We start from the raw sequence: 23,784 nt of genomic DNA on the forward strand, positions 1-23,784 counted from the left end.
CCTTGGCTAAAGCCAAACGGTTAACTCGTACTTAGGGAGCATTATGTATAGTATGATATCTAGGCCGAACGGTTAGCATCCAAGACCGATCGGTCTATCTACTGTAGCAGCGCTCATCGACAACAACGCTCGTCAGCCAGGACAAACCGCGACAATGCTCGTCAATTATGTAGATATCGAACGGTCATACACTCAGCACCGTTCGGTCACCACTATAGCCAACAAAGGCAATCGATTTTATTAAATTGGGCTAGCGCTCATTGGGCCAAGTGTCTAGTGAATGATCAAAATAGTCAAAGATATCTGGTTAAAAGATATTCATAAAGCTGTTTATGAGCAATCGCCCGGATTTTAAGGGAAGTCTGTTTTCAACCACCCGAATTTATGGTAAGTCTGTTTGGCTTGTGACAACTTATAAATACAAGGTCAGGGACATCAACCAGGCAGGCTCAATTCATACTCCAAAACATTCCATTTACATTCTACTCATGTTATACTGAGTTCATAATACTCAATTACCATAATATCCATTTGTGAGCAACAGCTCCTTCAACAGACGCCTAACTTGAGCGTCGGAGTGCCTTTTGCAGGTATCTCTCCCCTCAGTTCGGACTTGAAGAACTTGAAGCAAGAGATTCAGAGGTCAGAAAAAGGAAAACCACGTTAGAAAGGTTAGTGTCTCGGTCCCACAAAAATATCTACCGAAACAATATATACTGCCAAGACAAACTATATACTTTATATACTTCACAATTTTGCTTGTGGAGGGTAACAGCATTGCTTGTGGAGGGTAACAGCATAAAACATCGTAGCTTAAAATAATATACAAAAGTATGTAACCTTGTGTGCTTGGAAAATAAATTTGAATGACCTAAAAAAATTGAAATACATAATATTTAAATTATTTATAATTAAAATCTTTGTATTTTTTAAATATTATGTTTAGACATTAATTTAAATATTTTACATTTTAAATTTCTTATTTGGATAAAATAATTGATTTTTTTCTTTTAAGATAACATTTCATTTTGAAAATATGTATTTTAAAATTCAATTTAAATATATAACAATTTTTTTAAAATGTGTGTGCTTAATGTGTATATAAAGAAGGGGTGACTAATTGAATTTTTTTTTTTTAGTGAATTTCAAATTTCATTGTTTTAGTTATTTAAAATAAATACTTTATTAAAAATTTAAAATTTAAATTTTCTTTTAATTTCTGATTCCAAACAACTTATTTTATCTCAAAAATAAATAAATTATTACTTTCTTAAATTATCTCTTCCAAACACGTTATAATTAAAAGAGGGGAAGTATATAAACTAACCATGAAAACTGATTCTAACAACTTAACTACCTCAGTTTTGAGCTAATCCAAAATCATCCTCAAGTAATGGAGCAAGCATATACTCCACGGCTGATCTCTGTTTGCCCATTTCATTCAGAATCGCTAATTGAGCTTCCTCACAAGCTCTTGCATTTGGGAAACCAAGGGTCCAACTCCCATCTGCCCAATAATGATCAGGCATGCTCAGTTGGTTTCCTCTACCTTTGATTGAATAAAACTGTGGGTCAAACTCTCTGATTCGAAGATGCAACCATGAGGAGTGCTGCTCATCTATCTTAGGCTGCATCAACCAGGTGAAAGGGGTCAGTGAAACACAACGAAGAAATGAAAACATGATGAGTTGATAAAAGATTATCAAACCCTTGCCCCCCTAAAAGCTAAAAATTTATGGATTTCTCTGTTATTGTCTTTTGAATTTTAAAAATGAAAACCTGACATGGAAAAATTGGAGTGCTTACGATAAAACTATATAAGGCCATGCGTGCACTCTCAAACAAAACAAAAAAGAGAGGAAAAAAACTCTAAAATGTCAGCAGAAACCGTAATGCTTGACAGCACTCTACCTGTATATCTCTCAGAAAAAAGAGGTAGCTTTGAAGACCAATTTAAAAAACGAGACAACAGAAAGTATATTCACATATTCACATGATTATTATTCTACTTATGTAATTAGACTAACATCATCAAAGACTATAAAAGCTCAGAAGGCCACAGAAATGTACACGTACACATAGCCCTGCCAACGGAGCAATTGCAATCACAACACCATGTCGACTGCGGAATGGGTGCTTCTCTGCTAGAAGCAATTTTCCAACTATTCCACTTGCTACTGGAATCACATATATATCCCTAATTTCAGAATTTGAAAATGAAATTCCACAAGGTAGTCCGAACTCTGCAACAGTTACATATGGTTAGAATTTACAGAAGAAAAAGAAATGCCGGAGGCAGAACCAAGTATATAGACAGGTGCCTACCCAACGAAACATTGGACCCAAAGCTAGCAGATGAAATATTTGAAGAACGAATTACTCCAGAATCATTGGTGGAACTGGAAATCATGTTCAACAATGGCTTCTCTGGCAATGCTCCTTTGAAAATAAATGTCCTCAACTGGATGTGGAGAACAAAAGCCTGAATAAACAACTGGTATTAGAAGTATGGAACAATGTAATGTTTTGGTCAAACAAGGAAATTCATGAGCTGATTAAATCCCCGCCAAAAATGCAGGAAACGTACGCATTTAAGATAAATTTGATAAAAACAAGAGAAAAAAGAGAATCCAGAGCCAAATACCAGAGATTATATTAAAGTTCGGCAGAACTTCATGCATAGTAAAAGAAAAGTGATACAAAGTTTATCAAGTCAACTTCAATGCCACAAGGGTGCGATGAAATATTTCATTAAACAATTCACAGCCTTCACTATTGGACTCTCTGGTTCATTAAACAAAACAGATTCAAAAAATACCTCCCCTCTCCTATATTTTCCTCCAACCAAACACTACGTAAAAGATGCTCCAGTTTTACAACGTAGTCATATTGAATTCCATTTGACAGAAGAAGCACAGGCAATATATGCCTCACTTTGCATTTATTATGCCTTATAAACTTTTTTATTTGGAAAGGTACACTTACCTCCTTTATTATGTGTAATTGCTCAAAAATCAGAAGGTACAGCAATAAGGAGAGTACATACTACATAATGTAAGTGATATTGGGTAATTTCTCAAAAAGTAGGGATGTCGGTAGGGTACGTACTGACCTCAGGGGATGCGAGTAAACTAATCACTCCGTTCCTTTTACTAGTTTCCTCTATAGTATCATCCGGTCTTCTATCCCTTCTACTCAAACTATCTTATGTTTAACACACTTTTTACACTTGTAACCCTGTCTTATATTTCCCTTTACCCACACAACAATCTCATCTCTGCAATTTGTTTTTCACTCCTGTTCGCACCGTCATACCAAATATTCTTTACCATAAAGCATTTTTGTAATACATGTCCACTTAAATTTTCCTAATTTTGGTCGGAACCTCTTTTATTTCAATTGTGAAACATTTATTCATCCGCCCAATATTTTCCAGGCATCTACGATTGACTCACTATTACTCCTACACTTCCAATTGATCTAGCTCCTATGACTCCGGCAACATATGAAAATATTATCAAATGGTGTGAGACTCGTGATATAATAATAAGAGTGCCTTGGTGACACACTGGTAATTCATTTGTTTGTCCATCTCAATCTCTTTCTGTTGGTCATTGACTTCGGTGCAACTAATCATATATCCGGTAATCGTTCTCTTTTCTTTTTCTTTGCTATAGACAATTTGCCTTCATCAATTTTGCCTATGGTTGACAAAAAAAATCTTCGAGCATTAGAATCACCTAACCCCTCCCATCCATTATTGTAAATTGCCTGACGTAGTATGTTTTCCATGCAGATTTGTAACATATACACATTGTCTTTTTGCTCCAGTGTGCCCATGACTAGCCAGTGCCAAGGCTTGATGTAAAGTAAGAACATGGAAAGATGCAATGGGGCTGCATTGGTGCAGAGAAGATGCCTAAATACCAGTTGGTGCAGAGAAGCTGCTTTCGTAACATGCTTTGGGCTGTAATGACGTGTGTGCAAGGAAAGAGGTATACTTAATGTGGTTTTTGAGAAGCAGCATCGCTCTATTAGTATAGCTACGAGTGAAGCAATTCTTTCAACATCAGGGACTGCTATGCACACCCAGTTTGGCTCATAACAAAAGGCCTGTCGCAAATCTCCAACACATATATTGATAATAAATGTGAGCATGGTCTGCATAATTATTTGACAAATTGGAGAGTAAGGAGGTTCCAGGATTATAGGTCTTTGAAAAAGAAAAAGTGCTGAAAGTACAAAAATGAATTTGAGTAGGTTTGTTTTGGTCTGTAATATAAAGATCTCATGAGAAACCATAAGAATATCTAGGAGAGGGGAACTATGTAAATATTTTTTGGATAAGGGTTAGAACACCCAAGTGCTCTACTTTTGATATATCTTTTGCCTATCTATAAAAGAAAAAAAAAAGACTCGATTGACCCAACCGTATGATATCAGGTAGAATAGTTTGGTGTTGCATGTCAGTCACATGCCTTTACTATCTCTTTTCTTCACCATCGGTATGTGCATTTGCAGTCTTTCGAATGATAATTCATGCACAATTAGGACATCTTGGGTTGACAAAATTGAAGAAGATGGTGAAGTTCAAAACATTTCTCTAGTTTGAATTGTTAATCATGTTAGTTACAGAACATTTTCTGTCTTTTCCTGGTAGTCTTAATAAACAAGCTTCATCTCCATTTCGGGACAGTGTATTCTTGTTGGAGGTAACTTCATATAAAAAAATTAAGAAACAAAATGTTATGTCAAGTTCAAGTGTGGGAGTAGAAAACAAGCAACAACATTAGTCACTACTTTTGAGCTCATATTGCTAAAGCAACCCCTCATAAAGCTTAAATTTGAAGAAATTCTCAAATGTACTTTATATGTGACAACTAGGCAGCATTACACATTGTCTCTAATCATGTCTCTCATAATGAGAGAACCAAATATATTCAGGTAGATTGTCATTTCATAGGACAAAAGTTGGAGTGTAGAGACATTACTAGATTTGTCAAGTCCAAAGAAAAATCAACTGGCGTATGCACTAAGTTTCTAAGAGGACCAAGGATCAATCATATTTGCAAAAGTTAAGCACATACAACTTATTTGGTCAAGCTTGAGGAGAAGTGTAATAATTATAGAAATAAGGCGCAAATCATTTATGTATTATTAGGAACTTTTTGATTTTTTTTCTTGTATCATATCACTATTATTAGAATCAAATATCCTCTATTTATTATATTGGTATCATTTTCTCGATATAAACAGAGCAATGTTGTTGTCTAAAAAACCCAGAGTTTCAACTCAATATCTTTCTCTTTCCTATTGTTTAATAAGATCCTTATGATGTTGTAATATAGATCCAAAGATGCATAAACTATATGTAACTTGTGTTTGATCACCAATTTTCACCTCTAAATCAAACCTAATTCATGTCTTGTTGAACTTACATTTCATATCCATACACATACTTAAGAAATTTCAAAAGCCTTTTTCTACAACCCAAGTTTAGAGTTTAATCGTCTTAGCTAATCAACTACAACATGTACTTGTAAATGTATCAAATGCCGTATGAAACAGTGAAATCTGACTTAAACTTCTTATCCTTGTAATTTATATTCAAAACGAACAAAGTAATCAAACTAATATGAATCACAATTGGAAAAAAATATGACAGCACCTTCACTACATCAACCATCCTGTGCCATGCAAAATATGAAGCTCTTTGACCTGTCACAAACATTTTTTTATGAAATCATAAATATAAATAGTACTTGGTTCTGCCCAACATTAAGTAATGACAATACCATTGGTCGGTTGTTGGTGAAGAACAAGCTCCAACATGAATAATGGATCTTTGTATTGAGTAGGTTGTTCAAGAACTGCATGCAATAACAGGGATGCGCATTAGAAAAAAAGTATAGACCATTGTAAGCTAATTTCATATTAGTATAAGGTAATTTATATTAGTAGTACAATCTTAATCCCATCAGATGGACTGTTCTACCTGAATCAAACATCGCCATCGGAATCTATCAAAAACCAAAATTTCAATGACCTTCCTTTTTTTCCATTCAATTACAAAAATATGTATGCACCATGTTGGTCTATTTTAAGCATCTATTAGACTTGTTTTAACTGTTCAAATACCAAGTTACTCAAGAAGATAGTAGGCTCAATCTCTATGTGAACAAATTAATAAATACCTCTTTTACAGCTTTCCAATTCTGCAATTAGTGTATCTGGAATATGATCTAACCAAACTCCTTCAAGTTCTTTCATAAACTTTACACGTGACTGATCATAGGAAGTCTGCCGATGGAAACTAGAAACTATAAAACTTTAGAAATTTTGAACATAAACGAAATTTTTGTAATGGTACTTGTTACAAAACGAGATATAATTGTGGAATAATTTTCCTTGATTATTTGAGGAATAATACATAGGTATTTAAGAAGGAATAAATATCCTAATTAAAGAAATAAATCTCCTGAAATAAAAATCCCAATCACCTAATTTTAGGGATTTCAAATAATAAAATAAATATATAATATTTCCACATATTCTGACAGTACTCATGAACTTATAATAACATGGATAAATCAATGTTAAATCCCATAACATGTATACCTTATCCAAAATTAAAGATGTAATAAATTGACTGCGTGTATACCCAAAATAATAAGTTAACATGTCAAGCATAGTTCGTGAATACATTTATCTATGTTTATTGCATACGTAACTAAGAGGCATTTAAACTACAACAGAGAAGAACAAGCTAAATAAAAGAGAGAGAAGAGGTTATGCAGAAGAACGTGCAAATGAATGGAGATGAAAAAAAGAAAAGAAAAAGGGAAGATCTTATACAATGGCAGTTGCCTAAGTTCAGGTTTTCATTGGGGAATGCTGTGTAACGAGGAAAGACCATGAAAACATGAGGGTGGAAGAAACACGTGGAAGCAGGCGCGTGAGGAAAAAGAATATTAGACTCAATGATTATGATTGGACGGGGATTCATTAAATAGAAGTTTGTTAGAGGATGGAGGGGGGTGCTGTCATTCACGTATTCTCTGACTTCTTCTTTTGTCCTGTGCATTTCTTCTCTGCTGCCATTTCCCTTTCTGTTATATGAACTTTAATACTCAGAACATTTGGAGGACGTTTTTTTACAGAGGATTACGAAAACCATTATAACGTCATTTCATTCTCCTTCCCAAATTTTATTACTGTTATATTGCTGTCTTACACTGGTGCTTTCATTCTCTGAACTATGGCCGAAAACACGAGACTGAAAGAACTAGCTACTGAAATAGCTCGTCTCAAGGACCTTCCGGCGGAAGTTTGTCGCATCGCGGAGGCCATGGAAAGACGTGAGCGAGAGTTACAAAAGTGGATGGAACATTTGACATTACGGGAACAAGATACAGAAAACAGATTCCAAACACTTGAATCTACGTTGGGGTCCTTGCTTCAAACGAAACCACCACCCTCCACTGAGCCACCACCGTTCCAAGTGCGTAATGTTAAACTTGATTTTCCTCGCTTTGACGGTACTGACGTTCTTCAATGGATCTTCAAAGCAGAACAGTTTTTCACTTACTACCGCACAACCGATGATCAACGTCTGATCATAGCTTCCATTCATTTGGAGAAAGAGGTAATCCCTTGGTTTCAGATGCAAAATCGTGCCAATGCCTTTCCAACTTGGGTTGCTTTTACTCGTGCTTTGGAAACTGAATTTGGTCCTTCACCATATGAATGCCCCAGGGCCATCTTGTTTAAACTCACCCAAACATCATCTGTTCATGACTATTATACGCAATTCACATCTCTGGCCAACCGTGTCCAAGGCATCACAACGGAGGCTCTCCTCGATTGCTTTGTAGGAGGCTTAAAACCAGATGTCAAACGTGATGTTATTGCCCAAAACCCCACTTCTCTGCTGCGTTGTGTGTCCTTAGCCAAATTATATGAGGAGAAGTACATTCCCAGAACCAGGTTACCAAACACTTCCTATTATCCCAAAACACAAGCCACAAACACCATCCCCACAACCTCACAATCCATACGATCAACCTCCTTACCTCCCTTATTATCCTTACCGGAGTCATCTACATCCAGTTCCCACCCCAAACCCAACTTCATAAAAAAACTTACTGCTGCAGAAATGCAATTACGCAGGGAGAAGGGCCTCTGTTTTACATGTGATGAGAAATTCACCATGAATCATAGGTGTCCCAATAAGCAGTATTTTGTTTTACAAGTGGATGAAGAGGTTCCTATTGATGTTCAACATGACCCTCCGAAGGACATTGTGGAGGCTGAACCTCCATCAATCGTGGAACAGCACCTTTCATACAATGCATTAAAAGGGTCTTCAGGACTTGGCACGATGAAATTTAAAGGGTCTATCAATGGCATGATGGTCCAGGTTTTATTAGATAGTGGAAGCTCAAATAATTTCCTGCAACCCAGAATTGCTCACTGTTTGAAACTTCCAGTCGAGCCTATTCCCAATTTTCAAGTGTTAGTGGGCAACGGTAATGCCTTGGTAGCTGAAGGATTCATCAAGGACTTACAAGTTAAGATTCAAGGTCACTTGCTGCAATTGCCAGTATACTTACTTCCCATTTCAGGAGCTGATTTGGTGTTAGGAGCCGCTTGGTTGGCAACTTTAGGACCTCATGTTTCTGATTATAGCAGCTTATCTATCAAATTTTATGTTGGGAATAAATTTGTGACTCTGCATGGAGATCATTCATCCCTGCCACAGCCTGCTCAATTCAACCACTTCAAGAGAATGTGCCATACCAAAGGAATTGCTGAGTTATTTACCTTGCAGGTTAAAACCTCTCCCACCATACAAGATCAATGGCTGGATCTTCCAAAGAATATGGAGCCGGAAATTGTATTGTTGCTCCATCAATACAAAACAGTTTTTGACCTTCCAACAGGACTACCCCCTGATAGGCAACAAAATCATTTTATTCCCTTAGTTGAAGGTGCTAAACCTGTGAAGGTACGTCCATACAGATACCCTCACAGTCAAAAGTTGCAAATTGAGAAAATGATTTCAGAGATGTTGCAGGAAGGAATTATTATTCCATCCACCAGTCCGTTTTCGTCACCAATCATATTGGTTAGGAAAAAGGATGATACTTGGAGATTTTGCACAGATTATAGAGCTTTGAATGCTATAACAGTTAAAGATAGTTTCCCTATTCCTACTGTGGATGAATTACTTGATGAGTTGTATGGGGCACAATTTTTCTCTAAACTAGATTTAAGGTCTGGGTATCATCAAATATTGATTAAAGAGGAGGATAGGCACAAAACAGCTTTTAGAACTCATCAAGGGCATTATGAATGGTTGGTCATGCCATTTGGTTTAACCAATGCCCCTGCCACCTTTCAAGCCCTCATGAATGACATTTTTCAAGGTATTCTAAGAAAATTTGTCTTAGTCTTCTTTGATGATATATTAGTATACAGTCCCACTTGGGAAGAACACCTTCAACATCTTGAGACAGTCCTACAGACTTTACAGCATCATCAATTATATGCAAAATTATCAAAGTGTGCTTTTGGCCTAAAAGAAGTTGATTATCTAGGTCATACAGTATCTGGAAAAGGTGTGACCATGAACAAGGACAAAATTGAAGCTGTGATGCAATGGCCAGTTCCCACCAATCTCAAGCAACTGAGAGGGTTTTTGGGACTCACAGGTTATTATAGAAGATTTATTAGGCAATATGCCTCTATTGCTGAACCTCTAACTAATCTTCTAAAGAAGGATTGTTTTATATGGACTGACGAAGCCACTCAAGCTTTTGATGCTTTAAAAGCTGCGGTTACTCAAGCCCCTGTGCTAATTCTTCCAGATTTTTCCATTCCTTTTGTGTTGGAAACTGATGCTTCAGGGTCAGCTATTGGAGCAGTGCTGATTCAAAACAAACATCCCATAGCATATTTTTCCAAGAAATTGAACCCCCGACTTCAACGCCAATCTGCTTACGTAAGGGAGTTTTTTGCCATTACTGAAGCTGTAGCCAAGTTCCGACATTACCTTTTAGGGCATAAATTTGTGATTCGAACAGACCAAAGAAGTTTAAGAAGTCTTACTGAACAGGCCATTCAAACACCGGAACAGCAGAAATGGTTACATAAATTGTTGGGGTACGATTTTACGATAGAATATAAATCGGGCAAGGACAATGTGGTTGCTGATTCTTTATCCAGATCATTTCTTATGGCATGGTCACAGCCCCAACTAGATTTCCTACCAGAATTACGAAAGGCTCTAAATACAGATGAAGAAGCAAAAAAAGTCATTACGGCTTGTGTAGCCAACAAGCAGGTTGCTCCACATTATGCAGTCCATGATGGCTTACTTTACTGGAAGGATAGGATAGTCATACCTGCATCTCCTGAATTAGTTCACAAGTTGCTAAAAGAATTTCATAATTCTCCTATTGGTGGGCATGTAGGAATCACGAGAACATTTAGTAGACTTGCTCAGCAATTCTATTGGCCTAGAATGCAGCAGGATGTGAAACATTTTGTTCAGAATTGCCTGATCTGTCAGCAGGCAAAATCAGTTAATTCTCTTCCCTTGGGGTTACTACAACCTTTACCAGTGCCAACTCAGATCTGGGAGGATGTGGCAATGGACTTTATCACCAGCCTTCCAAATTCTCAAGGCTATACTGTGATAATGGTAGTGATTGACCGACTCTCCAAATATGCTCATTTCTGCCCTTTGAAAGCGGATTACAACAGTAAACAGGTAGCTGAAGCGTTTGTCAAAACTGTCATCAAATTACATGGGTTTCCAAAGACCATTGTTTCAGATCGGGATAAGGTGTTTGTAAGTCAATTCTGGCAACACTTATTCAAATTAAGTGGAACTACCTTGCACATGAGCACAGCTTACCACCCTCAGTCCGATGGACAGTCAGAAGCTATTAATAAATGCTTGGAGATGTATTTAAGGTGCTATACGTATGAGTCTCCTAAAGAATGGGTCAAATTTTTACCTTGGGCTGAGTTCTGGTACAACACTGCTTATCATCACAGCAGTGGTATGACTCCATTTAAGGTAGTTTATGGGATAGATCCTCCACAATTGACTAAATACACTCCTAATGCTTCTGATCCTCCAACAGTTCAAGATGACCTTATGATGAGACAGGAACTGATCAGCAAACTGAAACAGAATTTATTACGATCACAGCACCACATGAAAAAATATGCTGATGTCAAACGGAAGCACATGGACTTTCAGATTGGTGATATGATGCTGGTAAAGTTACAACCGTACAGACAAAATTCAGTGGCCCTGAGAAAGAATCAGAAATTAAGCATGAAATACTTTGGTCCATTTCCTATCATTGAACGAATTGGCTCTGTTGCTTATAAGTTGTTGTTGCCCTCAACAGCAAAAATTCACCCTGTCTTCCACTGTTCTCAACTAAAACCTTGCAGGGGAGATCATACTCAGCAATATGTTCCAGCACTCACTATTGATTCTGAGACTCCCCTTGTTATTCAACCTGCTGTTGTGCTTCAAGATCGTCAAATTATGCAAGGGAATACGATAGTAAAACAGTTTTTGATCCAATGGGAAGGGTTAGAAGAATCAGCTCCTACATGGGAAGATGAAAATGCCTTACGTAAAGCCTATCCAACATTCAACCTTGAGGACAAGGTTAATTTTAAAGGAGGAGGAATTGTAACGAGGAAAGACCATGAAAACATGAGGGTGGAAGAAACACGTGGAAGCAGGCGCGTGAGGAAAAAGAATATTAGACTCAATGATTATGATTGGACGGGGATTCATTAAATAGAAGTTTGTTAGAGGATGGAGGGGGGTGCTGTCATTCACGTATTCTCTGACTTCTTCTTTTGTCCTGTGCATTTCTTCTCTGCTGCCATTTCCCTTTCTGTTATATGAACTTTAATACTCAGAATATTTGGAGGACGTTTTTTTACAGAGGATTACGAAAACCATTATAACGTCATTTCATTCTCCTTCCCAAATTTTATTACTGTTATATTGCTGTCTTACATGCTGGTATAGAATCGATGGGGTCAGAACTAGGGAATCAAAATTCAAAAATTTTATGCTGTGTGGATGTTGTTTACAATTTTGCAAGAGGCGTTATGCATAAATTTCAAACTGGAAATTGGAAATCAAATTTTGGAAGTTTGGAGGGAGAACCAAAAGCATATATGATCAAGAAAACAATACAATACAATCAGCAACATACTCATTAGTATGCCATGCTTGAGTGTAACATAACATAACAATTCAATGTGTCAGGATATGTACTTGAATGCGGAAACTAAGTTTAGAAATCAAACTGTGCATTTGGACAAGAGAACAATATTGATCCAGTGGTCAATATGCACACAGGAAAGGAGACATCTTCATGTTTTGTCTTTCATTTTTCTTTTTGGCAGAATCATAAATGTTAAAATCTACATCTATATGGAGAGATTATGGGAGAAGATCATAAGTTTTTCTTCTTTTAGCTTTTGTTCTCCTTTTTTTAAATGGGTTGAAGCAACCCAATTGCCTTTATTAATTATATTTGGTATTGCTGATAACAAAAGAAAAAGATATAACATAACAATTAACCCTCTATTGTTTAGTTCAAATTTTGGTTTCATCATGTGTCTTGTTTCTTGTTCATCTTAACATGTCATTAAAGCTTCTCTGACTAATGGTTTAAATTCTGCTTCTTTCATACCCCGTTAAGAAAAGTTGAAATTTGGCATAAGACAGGTGTATTTGTGTGTTACCCACATTACAAACCTGAAGAACTTTTGCATGACCTTTCATAAAATCTTTCATGTGTTTCAATTTAACAATGTGTTTCATGCATGACATTAGAAATGTTTTAGGACAGTTGATTCATGCTTAAGAACTTTTCTCCAATATTTCAAGATAGAATTCTTCCTTAGTCTTTGCATATTTAAATTGCTTCGAGAATTGTTAGTATGTAATTTAAAACCTTTATGCCAATCGATCCTTACTGATATATTAATATCTAATGGTAATTATTCAACCCTCTCGTCTCTTGTAATAGGATTTTTTTCTCAGCTGAAATGTTTTCTGTATGCATTAAAGTCCATATCTCTACAACGCATTCTCCTAATAGAAGTTCTTTTTCGGCACAAGATATGAGGTGTGTATGTGTATTGCTGACATTTCAAACCCAAAGGACTTTTTCGTGTGGTTGATGAACAAGATTTGTAATATAAAACCATTCACACCTACATTTGACAAGTATATTTGTACCAATAGTTGATTCATAAGAATAACATTAATAACTTTTCCGGAATTTATAATCAAAATTCTAGCTTGAACGAATATTTACGTACGTAAGTTGGCGTCTTTCTGTTATCAAAATAGCTATATATTTTGTGACATTTGTCATCTATCATACATGATAAAAAAACCATCGCTAAATATGTTTCTGGGCAATGATATGACCATTGTTTTAACCCACACAACGTGACATGATGACAATAACATGCATAATCGATCATCTTTAGATTTAAAGACAAAATTCTAGGTAGAACCTATAGTCCTAGAACATTAGGAGAAACAGTTTTTGGTCTGGCAGCTTTCATAATTTCATAACTAATCGTGAGATTAATGATACGCTTCTTCTGCATAATGACTAAAATATTGTACCTAAATTAGTACCTAGATAATCTTCTAGACTTGACAACTGATGGTAGAATTATTACTGAACCGAAACACCAGAAAGAAAAATAATCAAAAGCTATGGAAGTTTCCAAAATTGATACATCTTTAAATTTACTTTACCTAACCAAACTTGTAATAGTAAAATATGAGTATTTCTCCACGCAAGGAGACATCCAGTTGCAAATGTTAAGAAATTAGATTAAGTTGTTGAGCACTTACAGTGAATAGGAGAAGATTATCACTGTCAAGCTCCATTTTATGGAAGACCAGTAGCTTTTGCAGGCACCATCCCGCATGCCATAGCATCATTGTTGAGAGGGGTTGCTGGAAGGCTAAAACGTTCAGCAGTGCTTTTAAAATCTGTTAAATTTAAAAGGAGATGGTAACTTTGTTATTCTGCATGTTGTACAGAACCCAATTCTACTGAACCAACATAAACAGTAGTAAATAAAAAGGACAATTTGATCTAACACCTAAAAAGTAATGTTAGATATACCTAAGGCATAAATTTAATGTTTGATCTAACACATAAAATAATAATGTTAGATATACCTCAGGTATAAACTTAACGAAGATACTTCCATCCACAGTCTTAGATGTTGTGCCATGAGTCTGAAAAATGTACAAAGAAAGAATAAAATATAAAACGTATAATGGATCTGAAACAAACTGGTATCAGCTATTGACAAACAAGATATAAACGTATAATGGATCATGTATTAGATTTTTTAAAATCCAATCTAGATTTAATTGAGATCCACTCCTAACAAGATAGGTTTTAGTCACATCAAATGCCGCAGATTCCAAAATTTATAATATTTTTACAAAGAAATAATTTTTCTTTGTAATTTTCTAATTATAAATGCATGTAGTCCTATAATCGGTTTTAAAAGCAAAAATAAATAGAGAAAAAAGCATGTTAACAACAAGCATCAATTTGTGATTATGGAGGCTAGATGATGATTATATATGACTGGAGGGTAGCCATATTGCAAGAGATAGAGGAAGACCAAAACACCGGGCAAAACCATTAAAAAAGATTTAAAGGACAATGGTTTGTCTAAAGGCATGATGGACTCACTATAGAACATTATGGAATCATTTGGCCAATGTAGTCAATCCAACCTAGTTGGTGTTGTATTTTAGAACGGATAAAAAGCTCTGAAATTGTTTGAGCAAAATATACTGTTTTTAGAATAAATGATCCTTAACAGTTTACAGTGTCAGTAATAGATGTGCCACACCATGACATTCTGAAAATTGATGATCCTCTTCAATTTAAACGAATATGTCCATCAATACTTACCATCTCATCCCCCATCTCAGATAGCTTACTCATCAGTGACAAGTCACAATCAAGATCTACAAAACTTGCATGAAATTGAAATAAACAACAAATAACTCAGTGTTTATAATAAATAACTGTAAGACTACATAAATGAACAAAATTACACTACCTTTACTCTCAATCAGGATAAGCAAGAGAAATATTGAAGCTAACAATAGGCTTTGATCCTTACAGAAAAGAAAAGCAAATATTCCACTGCTGCAAAAGTAGCAATTTCATTATATGTATACTTAAATACACTGGAACATGACCACTCCTAAATACATTAATGATCTGTCTCAGTAAATGCTTCCTCCTGATGTCAGGAGCTGCATACCCATGCTGAAGAACAGGTTCTTGATGAAGATATAGAAGCATTAATTGCATCACAAGAAAAAGAGAAAATTAAAGTCGAATTGTAAAATGAAAATACAATCTTCAACAATTTTTGGATCTAACCTTCTCATGCATCACTATTGTATCAAAGCTCAAACAAAATCATTAAACTAACAAGAAATAAAGGAAAAACACAATACATTCCAAGGCTCAGGTAAATAATAATATATTATGATGAAGATGATGATCACCTTATGCAAATCTTCAATAAATCAATAGAAACCAATAATATCCAACGAGGACAAAACATGACATCAACCACCAACACATTTCCTATTATTTCTAATCTGGAAAAGTCATTTATCAGAAATCAATATGCATATACTAGTAAGGCTTGTCCTCTGATTCCCCCCGCAGGTCTTCCTACTGGTAGACATGCTCGGAAACAAAAAAGTATGAGACAAAGTAAAGGGAAAATCTCTCAACAGTATCAAGGTCTACAATGAAATTTACACATCAAAACAATCACAACCAACAAATCACCTACCTTTGGGAACAAATTTCACCATTTGGATTATAAATATTGATACTAGACATGAAACCTTCCCAATGAGCACCTAAATAGGTGCCGTTGATACTCTGAGATCCCTTTGACTCGGAAGCACTAGATATAACATTTTCCACTTCATTCAAGCACTTTGAAAAGGTTACAATATCATAATGGAAATCAGAAGTATTCCCTTCACTCAGACTTTTCACATTGAAGTTCAATATATGATACAGAAGAACAAAAGCCACATTGTTAATCGTGCTTCTTCCACCAACAACCTGGAGAAGGCGGGATATGATATATAGCGAAGTGATAGCAGATAAGTCAGATCCCTGGGGCAAAGATATAATTTTAATGAGTAACCATGTGAAAAAAAAAATTAGAATAAAATGCAAGTATGACAAGCCTAAATTACTGGAGTTTCCACCCAGACTTCTCTTCATATTTCTTTCCTTTCATAACAAATCTGTGTTGAACCTTTCAATTGGCACACTTTAAGAAGCATAGAAAATACAAGCACATGGGAGAGAAAATTATTTAAATATGATGGTGTGACAAATCTCTTCGATAATCAAATCTAAAAAATGAATGAACTACTGAGAAGTATGAAGGAGGACTTTGTGGTTAGTTTAAATGATGATTTTCTCCTCTCATTCAATTGCGTAGAAGACAAAATTTCCATTTTACCATAATATAGATTAAATATTGGATTTAAGACCTCTAAAGAAAGAAGGGGAATAAAGTCAGAAAGTAAGGATGTGTTCACCATGATTATAATTCAAGTTCTAGTATGCTTAACTCATTTAAAATCAAGCATGGATACTGCTTGGAACCAAGAATTGAAAAGAGAAAGGAAAGAAAGAATTTGATTGAATGGAATGAAAAGAACAAGAAATAGGAGAGCACTCTCTCCTCCAATGGTTTCCCCCTTCACCAAGAGTTAATGCTTAATCTACAAAATTAACATCCTTTTTCTCTCCTTTCCTCCTTCCCATTGTTTATATCTAACTAGCACCTTGAGTTACTAAGTAATATTCTAACTATCTTAAATAATTTCTCTTCTCCTTATATTAACAGATACACTCTTACTTTCTCACTTTATACACCTCACTTCAGAGGAGTCAAATTCCCAAGCATTCACAAATTGGAGAGAACCACCCTATCATAACATACCTGAACCCTAACTTAACATATGGATGGCACAAATGCAGAGAGAAACTAGAACTAAAAGGTAGACTAGTTTGCAGGAAATTTTCTCATCTCACATTTTTATTCTTTGAAGCCATAAATGAACATAGTAGAGGCAACACAAGGCCATTCAAAAGATTTTCCATAACCAGTATAGTCAAACGAGGCTTGCCAACTCTAAGAATGTCTTTGAAGTAGTACAGTTCATCTGCAATTTTTTCAGATTCAAGAATAATCCCATTTCTTCTTTTCTGAGTGTCCATTTTCCTGCTTCAGTATAAGGCAGTTAGCTCTATAAGATAAAACTCTTCTTCAGTGCCTATAAAGTACCAACAACTATTTGATGAAAAAAAAATAGTCAAGTTAACATACTCTTTATCATTGACAAAAGCATCTAACCGAAAGCATAGATCTTTTAATCTACAAATCAGGTCAGAGAAATATTCTGAAACTGGTGGAGTTGATATAAATTGATACACCTTTTCATCACTCACTGTAGAAAAAAGATAAAAATGATGCAAAATTCAGAAATATATTACACTAAGGCGTGCTTATAACCTGTTAGCTATTCAAATAGAGAAGTATACCGTTGTAGATGTTCAGAACAATTGCACGTATAGCTGTCTGAATCATCTTTTCTTCATGTTGAGCAAATCTTAGAGCTCCAGTATACAAGGGAAAGGAGACTACAGCATCCTGCAGTCAAACATTTTAACAAAGAATTTTAAAATACTTTTGCTGAATTTTGCTGGACAAAAAATCAATCTCGGATATACAGTAGAAATTAACTGAAGATGATTGTTCTCCCTTCATAGTGCATCCACAAGGGGTAAAAGTTTTCTCAAAACACTAATTCCTGCTAGAGTCAAGTATGTAACTTCATCCAATATGTTTTCTCAACTTCAATAGCATTGCATTACATTTGTTGATGAGAAGTGGGGAGGTAATGATCTTAGTTTAACAGATAGCAGCTAACTGTGGCACTTGTATGTTTTTCACTTACCCCCTGAATATCCACAAGAAGGCAAAGTGTGTCCCCATTTATTTTGCTGCTAATGGCCCTGAATGAAGAAACAAACAAAACGTTAATTTATTCTATAAATTACTGTAACACAACAAAGAAAAAATTACGTGAAACAAATATCAGAAATTAAAAAATTGACCCCCTTCCCAATACTATTTAAAATAAAGAAAGGAAAAAAATGTAGAACACATAACTGCATGTCTTCAAACAAGCAGGGAAAACTTGCAATATATTTTGAAGTGAAAAAGTGAGATGCAAAGGAGAGGAGGAAAGGACTATACCTTAGGAAAGAAACATAGTATGGAGCTAGGTCTTGTCCATCAAATTTGAAGGGATGTGAAATAATGTTGTTAATATAACCATTACTGAAGCAATAGTCTGCACCATGCAAATAAGAGACACCAATTTATACTAAATACCAGTGACAGTACTAAGCCAAAGAGCCAAGGACTGAAGAGGAACACTGTGATTTGTAAAGTGAATGCATCATGCAGATATCAACTAATTATGCATAAACAAGTAAAACTCAGGAGTCAATGAACTTAACCTGACATCAAAATACTAAAATAACCATCTTACAAATTGAATGTTCACTGTCCATGTTTTGAATCATTATGCTAAGATACTGAAGCAGTGGTGCCTGAATTTTCGAATCTTCACTGATCTTAAGAATGTGAACAAAGTCCGCCAGCACTTGGCGCTCCATGAAACATCTAAAGAACATTTTCAATCCGTCACAATTATAAAAACCTTGTCCAGAAAACAAGAACGACATAAGAACGAAACAGATCCATACTCAAAAATTTGCGGATCTTGTCTATCACCATACATCACAATCTCCACAACGGACTGCAATAAATCCATCACAAGCTCCTGCAATAAAAGGCACACATAAATACATTACAGTTTTCTCATGCAAAAGAAAACGCTCACAGAAATTGACGCTTGTTACCCTGTTACTTTTGTCCACAACGTTGATCATCCGCAGTTCGTTTATTACATGTCTGTAACCACATCAACAAGTAAAAATCCACGAGCACCGAAAACAATTCACAAGATTATTCATAAGAAACAAGTCCGCACTCTGAAAACAATAAAAACCTTAAAATGCATCGTAGACATTCAATTTGTCACCGAAATTTACGAACAATGAAGTAAACGATGAAAATAGCAACGAAATCTCTAGGCGAATTCGATCAATCACTTACTGGAAGTTTTGAACGGAGAAGCGATCGGTGGATCGCCAGAGAGAGCGCAACATGGCGACGGAGATGGAATGAATGAGAGTGAAGAGAGTGATGAGGTGTGGCTGTGCAACGTGAAGGTTGAAGAGCGTTTGGATGAAGCTGTGATAGTATATCGCATTGTAGAGCGAAAACAAATGGTGCAATGCGAATTGCTATTGACAGTGATTTTGTTGCCTGTTTGGTAGCGAGTTGCAGTCGCACCCAACTAACTACCTTTCAATGTATGAAATTCAAGTCAGTCTTCACATAACCAAACAAAGCTTTCGGTTATGCTTTTGCAACGCGGAAAATGGCCATGCAGTATTGCAAGGAACATTCTCACTTCTTCTGTACTTCCACACTCTGAAAAATTAAATTAAATTAAGTTATATGCTCCTCTTCTCTTTAATATCTTATATTCTATATTTGTATTTTCTTTTAATACATTAATACATTCATCCTCTTTTTCATTTATTAGTCATTATCTACCTGGTTTGAAAACTTACTTTTTTAAAATTTAATTAAGTTTAAAAGTTTAAATAAAAATATAAATATATTAAATTAAATTTTAAACTATTCTTCAATATTAATGCTTTTTATTAATAATTCTAGTTTGATTTTTTTTTTTAAAAAAATCAAATGCGTTAATAGCTTGAATATCATAATACCTATACTCATCATCAAAAACATAAAAGATATTTGTAATAATTATACTCTTATAGCCACAAATGTCATACTTTTTGCTGTTCCTATTTCGAATCTTAGAAGTTTCCCCGTTTACTATATCTCATATATACCCAACCTTAAACATATGTCTAGCACATCATTTAGATGATCTAGTCAATCTAGTAAGTTTCTGTGCATATCTTTCTTCGTGTTTGTTGTATTAAAGTTTGTCCCTTTTTTTTATCCTAATAAAGAATGTCTTTTTATATCAAGTTGTTTATATCTTTTGTCGTGTTTGTTGTATTAAAGTTTTCCTCTTTTTTATAGTAATAAACAATGCCTTTTCAAATGAATAATAGTGAATGAAAAAGTAAGCACTAGCAATGCAACGGTTGCTTCTTTTTTAAACCTGCTTTTAAGTGGCTCTAATCCAAGAAATAAATAAATTCTCATTGTCATTTGGTTCGTGTTGGGTCCTCAAATTCTGCAAATAAACGACACCAAAGTAAAATCTACCAAACATCATAAGTTACTCTTGGTGTCGCAAACATAACAGACTTGTCAGCAGATACAACAGATTAGTCCACAGACATGGCTCCATAAGATAGAACATAATACTTTAAGAGGAAAAGAAATTATTAATTCAAAATAAAGTTTGCATCTAAATTCTAATTAAACATGGATTAAAGTTAAACAAGCCGCAACAGGTAAACACACGCCGTTCACGTTCACACGTAAATTTGATATAATTGAGACAGAAGAAAGGGATTTTTGTGTAGCAGTAATACTTCTTTCACCTAAGAATGATAATACATAAAAATTCCACCATTTCTACTAGTAATTAACATTCTCTCGTTACAAGTGCTACTACTTCCACGTCAGAACCACCGTTTTCTTTGGTTTCAAGTTTCATGAAATTCAGATTCTCTGCTTCTCATTGTGATATATATATATATATATATATATATATATATATACACACACACACAACAACCCATGAATGGAGCACGATTCTCTCGAGCATCGCACTCTTCCATTATTGTATATATATATATATACATACATTATGCATAAACTACCAAAACGGCAAAACTGAAACCTGTGAAATTTTTCTAACCTTCGCATGCTAAAATGCCTCCTCCTCCTTCTCTTGTTTTCTCTATACTCTGTTTTCTCTCTGTCTTCATCTTCACTTCATCATCCACACCCAACACCATCACCCTCCCTCTCTCCCACGTATTCACCAACCACCCTTCTTCGCAGCCATTCCACACCCTTAAACTCGCTGTTTCAACTTCCATCACAAGAGCCCACCACCTCAAAAATCACCAACCCAACCCACTAAAAACCCAAATCCACCCCAAAAGATACGGAGGATACTCCATCGACCTCAATTTCGGAACTCCGCCACAAACCTTCTCCTTTATTCTCGACACCGGAAGCACCCTCGTCTGGCTCCCATGCTCCTCCCACTACCTCTGCTCAAATTGCAACTCCTTCCACAATGCACCCAAATCTTTCATCCCCAAGAACTCTACTTCCTCCAAGTTAGTGGGCTGCACCAACCCCAAATGCACGTGGCTCTTCGGTGCCAACGTTGAATCGCGCTGTTGCAAACAAAACACTGCAACCGCCAACTGTTCACTCACATGCCCTGCTTACACTGTCCAATACGGGCTGGGCTCAACCGCGGGCTTTCTCCTCTCGGAAAATCTCAACTTTCCCGGGAAGATCCTCCCCGATTTTCTCGTCGGCTGCTCCATCGTCTCCGTCTACCAGCCAGCCGGAATCGCTGGCTTCGGCCGCGGTCCGGAGTCCCTTCCGTCGCAGATGAACCTCACTGGATTCTCTTACTGCTTACTCCCACACCAGTTCGACGAATCGCCGGAATCCAGCGACCTCGTCTTGCACACTTCCTCCTCCGACAAGAAAAGAACAAACGGCGTCAGCTACACGCCTTTCCGGAAAAACCCGTCGAGCAAAAACCCCGCGTTCGGTGCTTACTATTACCTTACTCTCAGGAGAATCGTCGTTGGGGAGAAGCGCGTGCGGGTTCCGAAGAGGCTTCTAGAGCCTGACGTTGACGGTAACGGTGGGACTATCGTGGACTCGGGGTCCACCTTCACGTTCATGGAAAGGCCGATTTTTGATTCGGTGGCACAAGAGTTTGCGAAGCAGGTGAACTACACGCGCGCGAGGGAGGTGGAGAAACAATCCGGGCTGAGTCCGTGCTTTGTGGTGTCTGGAACGGCGTCGTTTCCGGAGCTTCGGTTTGAGTTCAGGGGCGGCGCGAAGATGAGTCAGCCTCTGACGAATTATTTTTCGTTGGTCGGGAAATCCGACGTGGCGTGTTTGACTATTGTGTCTGATGATGACGTGGCGGGTGGGCCCGCTGTGATATTGGGGAACTATCAGCAGCAGAATTTCTACGTTGAGTATGACTTGAGAAACGAGAGGTTCGGGTTTCGGAGTCAGAGTTGCAAAACGCGCGTTTAAGTTAGGTTAGTTAGGATTTGACAACGTTCAAATTAGTTGCAGAGCTGTAGTAGCTTGCATGGTGCTACTTTTCTTCTACTTTTCTTGATCTATTGTTATTCAATAACTGTTGTATATATTATGGGAAGTGAATACACTTGTTTTTAATGTTATTTTTATAATAGACTATTTTCTTTTATATTAAACAAAAAAAATTATTTGGTGTCAGGTCTAAAATAACAAATATGTTATATGATTCAATAAGATCTATTCATCCTTACTAACATAAAGTAATTAATATATATATATATATATATATATATATATATATATATATATATATATATGTTTATTGGTATAAATATTTATATATTTATATAGTCAAATTTTAAAATTCTAATTACATAATATTTTTTAATATCATATATTTGTAAAATATTTGATCAATTAAGTAAAATGTTATATTAATATTATTACTTTGTTAATTATTATATATTCGATAGATTGATGTGTCTCAGGTTTCCTACATAAACATTTGGTATGAGTATAAATTGGTAGCTACAGAACCTTTCCTTAAAAGTAGTTGTATAACTTCACCTTTTAAAAATAATAAGCATAAGATGATTATAAGTAAAGATGGTTGTTTCACTGTATCAATATTTTTTAAAAATTATTTGCACAAAGTTACTGAAATCTTAAGTTTTTTTTTTTTTAATTATGTCCTGTTCACTATAATAGAATTGATAAGAAGAACTAGACTTGGGGTTTTTTCACAAAATTCAATTTCATAATAATAATAATAATAATTAAAATCATGTTTCTAACGACAACTTTAATTAAAAATTTATAAAAATGAAAATTGTATCTACAAAACATGGCTCACGTTTAATTTATTTTGATAAGTCAGAAACAAATTATACCGTTTTGAATATGAATATGAATTGAAGAAAGGTTTGCAAATTATATTCCTTAGTCACTTATTTCGTTCTTCTTTTCTCGTGCTAGTTCAGAAAAGGGAACTTCTTTCCAAAGGAATCGATTCCTATTTAATGTTCTTTGGGAAAGTTTTCTTTCGAGAATGAGAGGTAAAGTTTTAGGGTTATCTTTATTCCTTCTTCACTTTTCCATTATTTTTTCCTTTATATTTCTCCTTTGCACTCAAAGAACCAACCCCACTTATTTTCATGGTGCATGGGTCCTAAATGTATCATCACTTATATTTAACTTTTCATGGTTTTGTTCATGTTGGATTGCTTAATATCTAAGTCTTAGAACACTTTTTTTCTT

At 35.6% G+C, this 23,784-nt stretch overlaps 2 protein-coding genes across 4 annotated transcripts; one reads left to right on the forward strand and one right to left on the reverse strand.

Annotated features, from left to right (window-relative positions):
* Positions 1 to 431: 431 nt before the first annotated feature.
* Positions 432 to 21,281, reverse strand: LOC124834683 (protein TRANSPARENT TESTA 9-like). 3 transcript variants are annotated; one of them, XM_088096596.1, is made up of 22 exons: positions 21,140 to 21,281; positions 19,339 to 19,719; positions 19,083 to 19,134; positions 18,927 to 19,003; positions 18,710 to 18,843; positions 18,412 to 18,508; positions 18,110 to 18,167; positions 17,694 to 17,802; positions 17,479 to 17,599; positions 17,184 to 17,376; positions 15,916 to 16,250; positions 15,163 to 15,251; positions 15,012 to 15,067; positions 14,258 to 14,317; positions 13,925 to 14,065; positions 6,195 to 6,300; positions 5,796 to 5,870; positions 5,669 to 5,718; positions 2,326 to 2,482; positions 2,077 to 2,243; positions 1,358 to 1,628; positions 432 to 621 (listed from the first exon to the last, which is right to left on the reverse strand). In XM_088096596.1, the coding sequence occupies exons 2-21, from the start codon at positions 19,389 to 19,391 to the stop codon at positions 1,359 to 1,361; spliced, it is 2,400 nt and encodes a 799-aa protein (XP_087952722.1). In that variant the 5' UTR covers positions 19,392 to 19,719; positions 21,140 to 21,281; the 3' UTR covers positions 432 to 621; position 1,358. The 3 variants fall into 3 exon arrangements, with proteins under 3 accessions (XP_087952722.1, XP_087952724.1, XP_087952723.1); XM_088096598.1 differs by lacking the exon at positions 432 to 621 and having other exon boundaries at positions 1,201 to 1,628; positions 15,163 to 15,248; XM_088096597.1 differs by lacking the exon at positions 432 to 621 and having other exon boundaries at positions 1,202 to 1,628; positions 17,184 to 17,373.
* LOC148194189 (putative aspartyl protease At4g16563) lies at positions 21,154 to 22,679 on the forward strand. The gene has a single exon (XM_088096599.1). The coding sequence runs from the start codon at positions 21,154 to 21,156 to the stop codon at positions 22,516 to 22,518; it is 1,365 nt and encodes a 454-aa protein (XP_087952725.1). The 3' UTR covers positions 22,519 to 22,679.
* Positions 22,680 to 23,784: the final 1,105 nt, after the last annotated feature.

Source organism: Vigna umbellata, chromosome 8 (genome assembly GCF_029865625.1).
Source record: "Vigna umbellata cultivar VRB3 chromosome 8, Vumbellata_1.0, whole genome shotgun sequence".
NCBI classification, from domain to species: Eukaryota; Viridiplantae; Streptophyta; class Magnoliopsida; order Fabales; family Fabaceae; genus Vigna; species Vigna umbellata.

Excerpts from the sequence above, each read along its gene's own strand:
- LOC124834683 (XM_088096596.1), bottom strand. The coding sequence starts at position 19,391 with ATGTTGCGCTCTCTCTGGCGATCCACCGATCGCTTCTCCGTTCAAAAC. Across the intron at positions 19,135-19,338 it reads TTCTCCGTTCAAAACTTCCA|ACATGTAATAAACGAACTGC; the intron begins GTAAGTGATTGA and ends ATGTGGTTACAG. Across the intron at positions 6,301-13,924 it reads ATAATCTTCTCCTATTCACT|ACTTCCTATGATCAGTCACG; the intron begins GTAAGTGCTCAA and ends TTCCATCGGCAG.
- LOC148194189 (XM_088096599.1), top strand. The coding sequence starts at position 21,154 with ATGCCTCCTCCTCCTTCTCTTGTTTTCTCTATACTCTGTTTTCTCTCT.